Consider the following 14,907-nt stretch of genomic DNA (forward strand, 5'->3'; position numbering starts at 1 on the left):
TCATAACTTTCCTTCCAAGGAGTAAGCGTCTTTTAATTTCATGGCTGCAGTCACCATCTGTAGTGATTTTGGAGCCCAGAAAAATAAAGTCTGACACTGTTTCCACTGTTTCCCCATCTATTTCCCATGAAGTGGTGGGACCAGATGCCATGATCTTCGTTTTCTGAATATTGAGCTTTAAGCCAACTTTTTCACTCTCCACTTTCACTTTCATCAAGAGGCTTTTGAGTTCCTCTTCACTTTCTGCCATAAGGGTGGTGTCATCTGCATATCTGAGGTTATTGATATTTCTCCTGGCAATCTTGATTCCAGTTTGTGTTTCTTCCAGTCCATACCCTGTGTGTGTATATATATACATACACACACATACTTCAGGCTGCAGCCCATAGGGTCACACAGAGTCGGACACAACTAAAGTGACCTAGCACCTATGCACGCATACACTGTATATAGTAAGAGTGTACGTAAGGATATACACACTTTAGGAGCCTCAATCACACCATGGCCAACCTGCATGACAGCAGGCATCTCTGCAGAAGGCACCCAACCACCTCTGGATCCAACTGTTAAGTTAGGGATTGGCTGAGCAGGAGCCAAGAGTGGGCAATTTAAAAAATCTGTAGGGGAAAAATACACTATGAGGGCATGAAAGCTTGACATTTACATCATTAAGATCCTGTCCCTGGAATCTGCATCCTGGCCTGGACCCTCCTTTTCCCACACAACTCACCAACACAGGTGAGAATTAACCCTAGGCCAGCTCACCTTCACTACTTTGCTCACATCCAGGTCACCTCTCTCATCTTTCACGGGCATCTGTTTGGAAAGGCAAAGTGGTGAGATTTTAATATTAGCTCAAGGAGAACATAATTAAGGAAATACATCTCCATAAAGTTAGATACCAAAATGCATTTTATTATTCCTTTGAGTGTGTGCTCTCTGTATTAACTCTGCTCCTGCATGCATACAAAGAACAAGCGAATTATGATACTTAACTATGGACAATTATTAAGTTGCCACAATGCAATTTTACAATACAGCATATAAAAACAGAATTAAGATTACATACCAGGCATGCATAGTCAAAAAAAAAAAAACCTTCAAAAACAACAGCAGATACCTCACCCTTTAAGGATTTCCTGGCAGCATAACACCATGTAATAAAGTAATTTCGTTGCTAATGCTGTGAGCCTGTTATTTCACCAAATCTGTTCCCAGAAAACAACAAAGAAATCTTCTATGAATATTCTGTAAGACTTTCAGGTTCTACAGACTGCTTTTCAAGCTACTCTCCTACAGAAGCTCATAAACAAGCACTTCAACTCAGCGCACAGCAGGACCACAGCTCGGGCTGCTGTCTGTGGTCCACAGTGCTGTCTTGTACACTGTGCCGGCTGTTATAATGATTTACGTCTTTTATAGCATTTTGACTATATTTTCTAAAAAGTGGAAAACAGAAAAATGAAAGTTAACGGTGGCAGTTAACATTAAGCTGTTAACACTGAAAAGATGTTTCATAAATTTAATAAAATCAACACAAGATGGAGATGGATGTGCCTGCTGAAAGATGTGAAACTTTCAACGTCAGTTGGGACACTGACCAGAGTTAAGCTGGTTGACTGTAATGTTTGGATGTGACAGAAATGAAATAAAGAATATCTGCAATGAATTAAGGATGTGTCATCCAAGATTAACTATTTTGAATTTATTATTATTTTTTTAATCTCTGGCAGTGGAGCAAACATTGTTCAACCCAGACTCTTCTGTAGGACAGCATTATCTGTGGAGGGTTTCCCTGGTGATTCAGCAGTAAAGAATTTACCAGCCAATGCAGGAGATGCGAGTTCCATCCCTGTGTCAGAAAGATCCCCTAAAGAAGGACATGGCAACCCACTCCAGGAGAACTTGCCTGGAGAATCCCATGGACAGAGGAGCCTGGTGGGCTACAGTCCATGGGGTTATAAACAGTTGGACTCAACTGAGAGACTAAACAGCATTATCTGTGGAAGTAGGGGTGGCCTCCTCCTCATCCAGCTCAAACGTCACCACCTCTGGGAACCCCTCCTCTAAACCTTGGACAATCCCCACATTCCCTGCTGGCCCCCAGGCATTCTGCACATCCACAACAGTGAGCTGCCAGCATCTTAGCCACTACACTGCGAGCCCCGCAAAGAAAGACACTATCTCAATGATCTTCCTATTGAATGACCAACAGATGTTTGACAAAGTTTCTTTTACATGACAGAAAATACATGCTCCACGGGCATGATTTTTCTAACCTTGCCACTTTTTCCATAGAGAGCATAGAGAAGGAAAAGTTCATCTTCCACATAGTCCTCCATGGTTCTGTGTAGTCCCTGAGGAAAAAGTATGTAGTAAAATCAGGATACCATGTGTCGAGTGAAACTGGATAGGTTAAAATTACTTTACTTCTAATTAATGCTTCCCTGATAGTTCAGTTAGTAAAGAATCCGCCTGCAATGCAGGAGACCCCGGTTCGATTCCTGGGTCAGGAAGATCTGCTGGAGAAGGGATAGGCTACCCACTCCAGTATTCTTGGGCTTCCCCTGTGGCTCAGCTGGTAAAGAATCCGCCTGCAACGTGGGAGACCTGGGTTCAATCCCTAGGTTGGGAAGATCCCCCTGGAGAAGGGAAAGGCTACCCACTCCAGTATTCTGGCCTGCAGAGTTTCATCGACTATAAAGCCATGGGGTCGCAGAGTCAAACACGATGGAGTGACTTTCACTTTTCACTTTTCTAGTTAACAAGAGAAAAGAAGCTAAGTTTCAAATATAGTGAAGGGAATTAAGTTTGGGGCATGGGCGTTAACAGCTATAAAACATAAAAATGTTTTAACTGTTGTTCTCTGATGAGAATCCTTCAGCAGAGGTATGTAAAATAATCCCAGGATAAACGTATATTCCCTAGTAGAAGATAAACACCTACTAGGGAATGAGTAGAAAATTTTCATTTCAGAGTTTACTTCCTAGAGGTAAGAAAAAATAAATTTTGGACCTTGGTCAAACTTCCTCTGGGACTGGAAAGTTCCAAATCTCTGTGAAGAGCAGACTTATCAATTCTCAGCTTCACTGAAGAATATATGATTTGCTAAGTGGGGAAAAAAAATGAATGAATGAAAAGGACAAAAGGATGAATGAACAAATGTGACTGTGTTACCTTAGACCTTAACAAAAAATCTGATAAAACAGCCGCCAAGCATGTAGCCATTGCACTGAATGTTTTTGCCTTAATTAACTGTCTCCACAATTACTACCTTCTATCACATACAAGTAACAGCAGAAGCAGCCCTGTCACAAAATATGCAGGATGTCTGGGATCTGGTTAAACTGTTACACAATTATCACTAAAAATAAATAGGAATAAATATTCTCTCTCCCCCTAAAAGCAATTTAATATAATCATGTCAAACAATGTTGACACTCTGATTTACTAGGTTGGCTTCTATTTACTCAGATAAAACCCAGAATTCAAGTGCTAACATCGGAACATCTTTCTTGAAGTTTGTTACCTACAAGCAGTTAGAGCCTAGCAATAGATAAAAGCAATCATCAAAATAAGAGTAACTCTTAAAAGTGTACTTATCGATGTTTTATATTCACTTGAGGATACTGGTAAAATTATGTTTTCTTCAGCTGTAAAAAGGTCTCTTAGCATATACAGAATAATAAATGATACCTTCAGAATAACAGTTACTCAAACTATGGCAATAATACAAATCATTACTTCTCATGTTTGGAAAAAATACACTTGTTGAGAAAAGGATCACTTAGACTTTCCTCACTTATAAATTTATAAAATTTGATCTGGCTGCCAATATGGAAAAAATCATTTCATGTGGCAGTTATTCCTATATCATCTATCTTCTCTATTAATCTGCAAGCTCCTTCCGAGAGGGGACCATGAGCCCACACACTGTAACTAGAGAGTAGCCCCTGCTCTCTGCAACTAGAGAAAAGACTGCGCAGCAACGGAGATCCAGCACAGCCGAAGATAAATAGGTAAGTTATAACAAAATAGAAAAAAAGGGAGGGGATCATGACCCAGTCACTGCTATTACCACCACAACACACGGCTCAGAGGAAAACATAAGATATTTGTTGAAAGCATCTTTTGAATACACCCTTTTGTTGACTGCAGACAGTCTATACTGGAGTTTCTTCTCTTTTTGCCTCATCCTAACTGGAAAGATCTTTTCCATAGCTGCCCCCAGTTTATTGGAATAAAAGATAAAAAGATAGGTGAGGGAAGAGAAGACAAAGGAGAAGAGCAGAGGAAGGGAATTCAAAGGCAAAAAAAAGAAACAAGAGAAAGAAACCAGATCTAATTAGAGAACTGACTGCCTCTTGCTGGACTTCAGGACACCTTTGTTCCTAGTAGAAGGAAATCCTGCTAATATGCTGAGATCACGCCACAGTAATCCTGGGGTTTGTTTTGTTTCCCCACCACATCCCTCCACCACTGTAGATAACTAATTTCACTGGTTTCTGGTTTGCTTCTGTTTCTTTTTGCAAAATAAGTATATATATTTATGTGTTTTTATTTCCCAATTCCTCCTTATACAAAAAATAGCATACTTCACATACTCTTTTGCGATCTATTTTTTTCACCTAACAATGTATCCTGGAAAGTACTCTGTATCAGCTAATAGAAAATTTTAAATACCAGCATATTCTGGGTGCTCAAGGAAACAAAAAAATAGCTCTTCTCAGTGTCTTTGATTAATTGCAACTATCTTAACTCTTTAAAAATTGGAATGGTGTAAAACAGGCCATTCCATTTATTTGACTAATCAGGTTAAGACATAATTACATGTATGGCAGATGAAAATTACCATACTCAAAGAAATCACATTCAGTAAGATTCAATTAACACTAAATATAATATTAACTTCATTTTTGTCAGAATGCCTTTGAAGATTTAAAAATGGTTCACAATTAATTACTATTATGCAGTACTATGAAAAAAAAGTCAAAATCTGTAGCACTGTGGAAAATGGGTTTTGTTTTTCTTTTTTCTGGTCTTGTTGCATATTACAGCATCTTAGTTCTCTAATCAGGGATTGGACGCACACCCAAGGCAGTGTGTGGAGTCGCAACCACTGGACCACCAGGGAATTCCCTGGTTGGTTTTTTAACATTATTCCGATGTGATATAAATATAATAGAGAAAACTAGCTTCCCCAGTTTACACTACTTGAAGAATACAGTTTGTGGAATATATGTGCAGATTATAATCATCTCATCTTGTTATCTATTTGATTTCACCTAGCTATTATTAATAACAATGTTATAGTAATATATCAACATATACATCTTAAAATTCATTAATACACATATAGAATACTACATCAATGATGGGATAAATATGAATTCTAAATAACAGGAACAATAATAATAGTTAAAATAAATAGTTACCCAAACTATTGCCAAACACTAAGTGCCTTATCTCATTTAATCTTTATAATAGCCAAAAGAAACAGATATCATCATTGCCTCTGTTTAACAGACATATTTCAATACTTTGACCAACAGTCACCAGCCAGGCAGGGTTGGAGCCAGGATTCATTTCAATGCCCTCGATCTTGGGACTTTCCCCTGTACTGCAGGGATATTTTAAGTTTTCTTGTGTACATTACCGATGGTTTCATTTTGTACTGACTGGTTGGGAATATTCCCTCCAAAAATGTTTGTATCTGATTGTTTTAAATTTCTGGAGCCCAGTATTCAGTCATCTTTAATCCCCTTCCTTCTAGATTTTTGTGAAGTTGTATTCTAGAGTAAGGTTAATGTGACTGAAAACAGAAATACATAAATAAATTCTATTACAGAAAAATAGAAAAGAAAAGGAACATACCATCTTGCATAGAACATACCACTGGCTTCAAAAAGCCAGTATTTATCTGAGAAAAATATAGTTTAAAAATTGTATCAGTTAAATTTACTATTAGAAAGTCAGCAATTGAGGTGCTCAATTATAAAAAGAATATTATAAAATATAACTTTCAGATATTATAAGTTTGGGGACAAGGCCTCAACAATATGGACACTGAAACTTACCAAAAGACACTTAAGGTTTAATCTACAGTATTTCAACACAGAAAGTGCAAGGGAAACCATCTGGAAAAGGAAAAAAGCAAACTTTTCAAATTTTGGAAGAAGGTATAGAAAATATCTTTACGATCTTAGGGCAGGGAAGGATTTCTTAACTGAGACACAAAAGCACAAACCACGAAGAAAAGACTGTTAAATTTTACCACACTAACGCTTAAAACTTTGGCATTAGAAAAGACAAAATGAACAAAAGGAAAAACATGCCACAGAGTTGTAAAACATATTTTCAACATATATAACTGATAGCTGGCAAATAATTTGTATCCATAATATATAAAGAATACCCAAAAGCAGAAAAAGAAAGACAAACAATCCAATTTAGAAATGGGAAAAGCACAGAGGCAAGGCACAGAAGAAGAAATTAACAAACATATCCACAGAATGTATCATGGAAATGTAATCACAATGAGATAGAACTCACCAATCAGATCTGCAAAATTAAAGGGGATAATACACAGTGTTAGTGAGGATAAAGATCAAAAGGTACATTTTACTCATATTACTGGAAGGAATGTAAACTGGTACAATTACTTTTAGAGCAACTTAACAATATTTAGCGGAGAAGGCAATGGCACCCCACTCCAGTACTCTTGCCTGGAGAGTCCATGGACGGAGGAGCCCGGTAGGCTGCAGTCCATGGGGTCGCTAAGAGTCCAACACAACTTTCACTTTTTACTTTCATGCATTGGAGAAGGAAATGGCAACCCACTCCAGTGTTCTTGCCTGGAGAATCCCAGGGACAGGGAAGCCTGGTGGGCTGCCATCTATGGGGTTGCACAGAGTCAGACACGACTGAAGCGACAGCAGCAGCAACAATATTTAGACCAGAACAGTATCTTTCAAGCTTTTTTGATACATATCTGTACCTGAAACAAAAGTTTCACAAAATAATTCTTACCCTTGCTACATGAGATACTAAGGGATATCCTCTTTCCTATTTTTTTCTATTTTACATTATTCTATTCTACCCGGGAGATAGTGAAGGGCTCCAGGAGATAGTAAAGGACAGGGAAGTCTGGCATGCTACAGTTCACAGGGTCACAAAGAGTCGGATACAACTCAGCGACTGGACAACAGTTCTACTCCTACCCTAATTTATCCTTTTCTATTTAATTTTACAATGTTGGTTTCAGCCCACTAAGATAACTTCAAGATCATTAACAAGTCACGTCCTGGAAAACATTAGCCTAGATGAAACTCTAGAGCATATACAAAATTGTTTGCAATAGGAAAACATTAGAAATAGTGCATAGAACTGATCAACAGGCTCCATCAACAAAATTTACAAATTGTACATACTGCACAACAATTAAATTATCTAGAATCAACACAGATTAGTCTCCAAAACAATTCTGATCAAAATCACTGTCATAGAATAATGCATATGATACACTATTTGATAAAGTTTTAAACATGCAGAAAACAACACTATTTTAATGTGTAATGGATATTGACATACCCATGGCTGGACTTTGATGGAAATGTTTTCATAACAAAGTTCAGACCAGAGGTAATGCCAAAGGCAAAATTTGCCACGTAATTCTATCAATGAATTAGTATAATTTGGTTTTTCCAATTGACAAGAAAATCTTCAAGATTTTAAGCTTAAGTTAATCATCAGAGTATGAAGGAAGGATACAGTTACCCAACAGTAAGGAAAACAAAATTGCAGAATCAGAATAAACCACTCTAATACTGTCTTTACCATGAACATAGGAATTCAATGAAGGCTTGATACTGACAATTCATAAACCACAATTTCTTTCATCATAAGATAAAATTCTACCAACAGCACAGGAAGATATTAACTCAATAACATAGAAAAAGGAGAGTATCTTAAAACGCCAGGGAAGAAGGATCTGAAATAGGAAAAAAGTGCATTACAACGTGATTTTACTTCTGCTCTCACTCTGCTTGCAAATTTCCCCCGTTTCTGAACAGGAGGGAGCCCCAGGGCAGAGGCTGGCATTTGCACCGGGAAACTCTTCTTCACAGTGACAGTGTCACGGCAAAAGATCATCCCATATGATACCCACAATATATGCTGCTTTACTGTTTTCTCCTTATGTGTATTTTGGGATACATAACTTGGCTCATGTATTTACTGAATTACTCAAATTAAAAAGTGCCTTGTGCTTTGAAAAATAGTTTCTTATGCATTTCCTCATTTTGTTGAAATGTAATGAAAGAACAATGTTATTATGGAATTTTAACATACTGATATTTTGCCTTGCAATATAAAAAGAAATAGAAGAATAAGTACCTTTTCCAGCCAGAAGCTCCTGCTACTGACATCTGCCTTCAGAGGTTCCAAACAAGACACTCAAGAGCCAACGTTCCAAGTTTTTTAAGAGTAATTTTCGTTTTTTCCGCCACATCACATGGCATGTGGGGTCTTAGCTCCCTGACCAGGAATCGAACCTGTGGCCCCTGCAGTGGAAGCACAGAGTCCTAACCGCTAGACCACCAGCGAATTCCCATAAGAGTAACTTCCAAAACCAAATATATATCAACTTAGGTAATCTTTTGCATGACATTTCCTACTTTGGCTGTTTCTCTTAAACTTGTATAGTTCAATAATTTATTTCTAAACTATCCCTGTTTGGGACAGATAACTCCTTTCTGTACATACTGTATTTTGAGAGTTTTATCTGTATTTTTAATAATAACACAGTTAAAGATCAGTGGACAGGACGACAGTCTTTCAGTAACTGAACACAATAAACATACTCATTCCTAATCCTCTTGAAGAACAGATCAAATAATTCATTTTTCTGTACAAAGCATATAATAAGCAATCTCTACATGTTATTACTGGTAATCAGTATTATTCAGTGTTTGTTAATATGGCAATGTGTCATATTACTTGATAATACCTCTGACCTAATTAATTAAACTGATAAATGGACATTCATTTGCCTAATTCATTCAACAGATATTGATTTAGTGCCTGCAGGAGGCACTAAATTGAAAGCAAATATGTAAAAAAATAAAAATAACATGGAGCAAAAGGATATCCAGCTCATAGCTGCCTGTGTCAATATTACCCCAACCCAGCAGTAAGCATGGGCCTTAAGCACTAATAAACTAGACACTCTATCTATCAGAGAATGCATTTTCCATGGGAATTGTTATTGTGCAGTTAATTAGAAGCTCCTAAATGCCGGTACCTGTTCTCTAGAAGTGATCCCAGAAGAAAAACGAAAAATAAGAAAATTATTTTTTTGCAGAGAAAGCCTCAAAGCTCAGTTGGTAAAGAATCCGCCGGCAATGCAGGAGACCCTGGTTCGATTCCTGGGTCGGGAAGATCCCCTGGAGAAGGGAAAGGCTACCCACTCCAGTATTCTGGCCTGGAGAATTCCATGGAGAAGTCCATGGGGGTCACAAAGAGTCGGACACGACTGAGAATAAGCCCAGTGTCATACATTTTCAAAATTCAACTTCACAGTATGAAATCAACTCTAAAGCTATGCTGGAGAAACTTAATATATAAAAAAGTTTTCTTGCAATACAACGCTCAACGCTTTTTCAACAAATCTGCCTATCTGGGCAACACAGCTGATGATGCTTTTATAATCAAAGAAATAGGGCATGAAGGAAAACCAATGTCTTTTAGGACACCAGCATACAGCTTACAGAATCAGTGTGTTAATGAGCTCCAGACCAAGTAAATGTCAATGGAGTAATGATGGTGCCTACCTGCATGCTTACCTGAGCCCTTAAATGGTATGTCTTCTGAAAGTCAGAAGTAATATAAAAATGTATAAATGTAATATAAGATAATTAAACATGATCCCAATTATCCCTTGCCAAAAAGAATGGTAGGCATAACTTACCTCCACTTGAATGAGGTGTCATAAACCAATGACAGTAAGATCCCTCCTATAAAACTGCCAACTAAAGTGGGTCAATTATAGACAGGATGGACAAGACTGAAAAACTAAAGGCCCAACTAAAACCAAAGCACAACTTCAAAGGGAATGGTATTGCCACATGTTTAAGATAAACAGCAAAATGACTTATGAAACACAGAAACACAGTTGCCATTTTAATGATTTCACTGTAAACAGTTTCCAAATTTCACAAAGACTGATGAAGCAGATCTTCAATCCAAAGCAAAGTTGCATTTAGTTGGAAGAGATTACCGAGCTCATCAGCATTGATCTTTTCAGAGAAGCACAGCAAAAGTGCCACTTTCAAATACGAAAAATCATCAACATTAACTATACAAATATTTTTAGATTGCAGCTCAAGACGGTAAAGAATCTGCCCACAATGCAGAAGACCTGGGTTTGATCTCTGGGTCAGGAAGACCTCCTGGAGAAGGGAATGACTACCACTCCAGTATTCTTGCTTGGAGAATACCATGGAAAGAGGAACCAGAGTCGGACACAACTGAGCAACTAACACTTTTACTTTCACACACTAGCTAAAATGAACAGGTACTTGAGACATTTGTAAATCCATTTGAAATTTAGATCCTTATAGATCTAATATAATTTTTTTAAGCCCTTTAACATGCCTATTAAAAAGCATCCTGTTAAAGATCTCTGCCCCACAATGTAACTTTAACATGGCCTTCAACAAGGCCAACAACCCTTAGCCTTGGCTCATTTCCATTTGCAATTCACACTGTTCAGTCAAATACACTCAGCATAATACAGAATATATTATAATGTGATCACAATTCATGATTTACTCACATACTATCATCCACTGGTACATGTCAGCTCAAAATGTCTTCCATGGGGACACATACATACTAGATATGAGTTCAGGTTAGATCAGCAAGGCTGAGATATATAAAAAGTACACTCCCATGTCAGATTAATGCTGAAAAAAACTATTATGTCTTAAATTCCCTGGAGACTTTCATGTTAAGATGAGCTCGCCACGTGAATCAGACAAATGTCCCTTCTGAATAATGAAAGCAAGGAGGATCCTACCAGCCTTCCATTGAAGGACACTATGAATATCCCTTTCAGAGAAGGAAGTTTACCTGCTCCTTTTAAGTAAATATCCGCATTTATGGCTGCCCTGGTGGCCCAGTGGTTAAGAATCCACTTGCCAATGCAGTGGACACAGGTTTGATCCCTGGTCCGGGAAGAGCCCACATGCCACGGGGCAACTCAGCCTGTGCGTCACAACTACTGAAGCCGGTGTGCCTAGCAAGAGAAACCACGGCCGTGAGAAGCCTGAGCACGGTAACAAAGAATAGCCCCTGCGCAACAGTGAAGACCTGTGCAGCCAAAAACAAACAAGCAAACGTATTAAAAAAAAAACAAAACCTCATTCAGCCCTCCATGTTCAGCTTTGAACAGGAGTCCCTGATGTCACACTGCAACCCTGATCATTCCATTCCATAATTCCACTCCCTTTCAAAGAGATTCTCAAATCTTTCCTGGTCAATTCTGATTTACAGGAAGTCAATTTCAGTAAACCTCAAAGGTAACAGCATCCTAGGGGCATTTTAATTTCACTTTAGCCATGTGATAAATCCAAAATTAAACATGACAAACTCCTAGAGTCATCAGCAAATCCCCTGGGTACTCTACATTTATAGTTCTAGATTAATAGCTTTTGATGTTTAAACACAGTGTCTGTAATCCACTTAAGTAAAGGACCCAAAGGGAAAAACACTTCACTTTCTAAAACTGTTCCTCTCTATCAGCCTCTTTCTCTAAGCATCCTTTAATTATGTACTGCAATTTGGCCAGGCTTGTCTGGTTCATTGAGAAACCTCTAAGAGCAATAATTTAGTACCTTAAAGCATGACGTCATATCAGGTGACTCTTCAACACAGTTTCAAATAAAGAAAATCAATGACTACTCATACAAAACAACTTCACCTGGTCATCCATAGTCAGAGGGACATAAAGAAAACAACTGCAAAGTGCAGTAAAATGTGAAGAGAATACACATTTTTCCTCCACCCATCTGCAGTATTTGTTTGGTTCATCTTATCCATTCAAGAGCCCACTCTCTTCATCTGATGTGCTGCATTAAACTGTAAAACCATGAATATTGTGAAGTTTTTGGAAAAGATTTTTTTTCACCTATCACAAAGGACAGTTACATTAGCCACAATGGACATGCTGTGGGGTCCCATGAAATACACAGTAGAGAATGGTGGGGAAAAAAAGTTTTCCCAGAAAGATAATTCAATTCTAAAAACCAGTTCTCCACCATGAATGTCACCTTCAGTCTATCCTTCAGACTTAGCATAACCACGCTGTTTAAAACTGCAACCCACATCTAAATTCTCACTTCCTTTTCTCTGCCCTCCTTTTTTTCATTTTTTTATAGCCCTTACAATTTTCTAGCACAATAAATAATTAAATCATTCTCTGCTAGAATTTAAGCTCCAGAGGAAAGAGATCTTTGTCTATTTTGTTCACTGACTTACTCTAAACACCTAAGACAATCTTATACAAACCAGTCACTCAGAAAATGTTTTTTGAATGAATGAATGAATTTACATTGCGGCTTCAGTATAAAATATTCTAGAGCTAAATACCAATTTCATGTGCACAGTTAACAAAATCTACTGGGACTTCCCTTCTGGTCCAGTGGCTAGGACTCCATGCTTTCAATGAAGGGGGTCCATGTTCCATCCTTGTCAGGGAGCTACATCTCACAGGCCTCCACTAAGAGATTACATTTTGCAACTAAAGATCTCACATGCAGCAACAAAGACAGACGATCCCAAGTGCCACAACCAAGACCCAGGGCAGACAAACTAATAAATAAATGTTAAAAAAAAAAAAAGACAGTGATAGGTGCTACAAAGCCAAATAGAGGATTAAAAAAAAAAGCCTAAGGGGATGGTGAGTGAGAGAAGTGCCTTTGTAGATGAGGTAGTCCCCTTTGAAGTGATGGCAATTAATTGGGTGCCATGCAGATTTGGGTAGAACGGTTAAGTGAACTTTGAGTATGGAGAAAATGCTGAGGATGGAGGCAGATTTGGTAAGTCCAGAAACAACAGTAAGGCCTGTGCAGAATGAGTGGAGTGTGCAAGAATGTGGTATCCATTACTTCTGCGTGCATGGGTGCTAAGTCCCTTCAGTCCTGTCAGACTCTGCGAACCTATGGACTGTAGCTAGCCAGGCTCCTCCTTCCATGGGATTCTCCAGGCAAGAATCCTGGAGTGGACTGCCATTTCCTTTTCCTTCCCCACCCAGAACCAGGGTCTCCTAGGTCTCCTGCACTGGCACATGGGTTCTTTACCACCAGCGCCACCTGGGAAGCCCCCTATTGCTTTTACCCACACTTAATACCGTGTATATCGCCTAACGCCCTGGAAAAGAGATTACATTTCACCTAGAGTACTCAGATTCTCTGATAGTAAATGCTTCTATTCCAGCCTCCAAACAGCTGTATCAGCACATCATATCAGATTACAAGGCACACAGCAATATTGTTAAAAATCATTCCAAGAACAGCCACAGGAGTCACGAAACTGACCTAAGTACCACTGCCCCGGAAGGTGCAAAGCCAAGTAGGAACGTAGTACTAGAAAGGTGTGAAGCTAGGAGGCTCAATAAACATCAAACAGTGACTGTCACTTCCTAGTTAGGGGGAAAGATCTTCGTGGCAAAGCACTGTTTGAGAACTCTACTCCCTTTTACTCAGCTCTGACAAAGATTAAGTCTCCAAGCGCAGTACCAGTCAGTTCTTCGACATGCGTTTTGTTACAGTCCTGGGCTCGAACTGTTCAGACATATTATGTAATTTCCCAAAGAACAAAAAGCAAAAAGTTCCCTTTGAACTCGCCTTCCAACTCAGGAAGTTCTTTCTCCACCTGGGCGGAGCACTTGGAAAGTTTTTAGCGTCTCAAAAAATCTCTGCTTCCAGGGCAAGTATCTTCCAGCTTAAAATAAAGACTGAAGGCTATTTCTCCCCACCCCTCCACAGCAGTTCCCAAACGGCTTGGCCTAGCTTTTAGTCAGACTTCCTGCACTATCCCTTGACCGAATGTTGAAGGCAAAGTGAGTTTAGCGCGCCGGTTCGGGCCCGGAAGCTGGGGGAAATAGAGATGTACAGGACGGGAACCCAAGATTGAGTGACGGAAACGAAAACCGCAGCTTCAAGGAGGTGCGGAGAGCGGGAAAGAAAGGCGAAGCCCCGAGGCAGTTGCCTCACCCGCGCTAGCCTAAAGAGAAAAAGCCTCCAGGCGGGTGACGAGCCCTGGCGAGACGCCACACGCGACCCTCCCGGGGCCGCGCCACTTCCGCTAGTGACTCACGCATGCGCACGTCACGCCGCCTCGGTCTGAGACCTGGGTCGGGGTACGATCCCAGGGCCGCGCGCCGTGCCACCGCCCGCGGCTGTGCGCACGCACGCCGACACCTGAGCCCCAGTACCGGGCAAGAGTGTCGCCCCCGAGCCCCGCGCCCAGGCCTCGCCGGAGGACTTGCGCACGCGCAGACACGCCTAAGCAAGCGGCCCCGGGCGGGGCTCTCGCCCCAGGGGCTACTCTCACAGCTGCCGCGCCCCGAGGTCGGGCAGCGGGGGGCGGGGAGAGGTGGCTTCCCGCTGTGGGGATCTGCGAGGGGCCGGATTCGAGCCCGGCACCCCCTCCTGACTTCCTGCGCCATCCCCTCTGCCCTTACCTCAACGCAGGCCCGAACCACATCCGCTCGGCCTCCCGGGTCGCCGTTACTGCTCGGTTGGGGGACCGGCGCAACAACCAGCTGGCGCCTCCCCCAGAAGCAGCCGGGCCTCGGCGGGATGCGCCCGGATGCCCGATCGCGGAGGGAAGAGGGGGGAGCGGCCC

The 14,907-nt window shown here is 40.3% G+C and overlaps 1 protein-coding gene across 15 annotated transcripts in view; it reads right to left on the reverse strand.

Moving 5' to 3' along the window:
- RCBTB2 (regulator of chromosome condensation (RCC1) and BTB (POZ) domain containing protein 2) overlaps window positions 1–14,898 on the reverse strand; it is a 42,902-nt gene extending 28,004 nt beyond the window's left edge. For 2 of the 15 annotated variants that reach the window (XM_010834050.1, XM_010834058.1), the window contains exons 1-3: window positions 14,744–14,898; window positions 2,280–2,357; window positions 766–816 (exon numbers count right to left, since the gene is read on the reverse strand). In XM_010834050.1, the coding sequence (XP_010832352.1) occupies window positions 766–816; window positions 2,280–2,342 (114 nt within the window). In that variant the 5' untranslated portion in view covers window positions 2,343–2,357; window positions 14,744–14,898. Of the gene's footprint in view, window positions 1–765; window positions 817–1,125; window positions 1,209–2,279; window positions 2,358–3,015; window positions 3,109–8,394; window positions 8,562–14,376; window positions 14,527–14,743 lie in introns of those variants that run through there. The other 13 variants (XM_010834053.1, XM_010834059.1, XM_010834052.1 and 10 more) reach the window with 9 other exon arrangements.
- Between the last annotated feature and the right edge of the window lie 9 nt (window positions 14,899–14,907).

The sequence above is a fragment of the Bison bison genome, unplaced genomic scaffold, assembly GCF_000754665.1.
Source record: "Bison bison bison isolate TAMUID 2011002044 unplaced genomic scaffold, Bison_UMD1.0 scf7180017863994, whole genome shotgun sequence".
Classification (NCBI taxonomy): domain Eukaryota; kingdom Metazoa; phylum Chordata; class Mammalia; order Artiodactyla; family Bovidae; genus Bison; species Bison bison.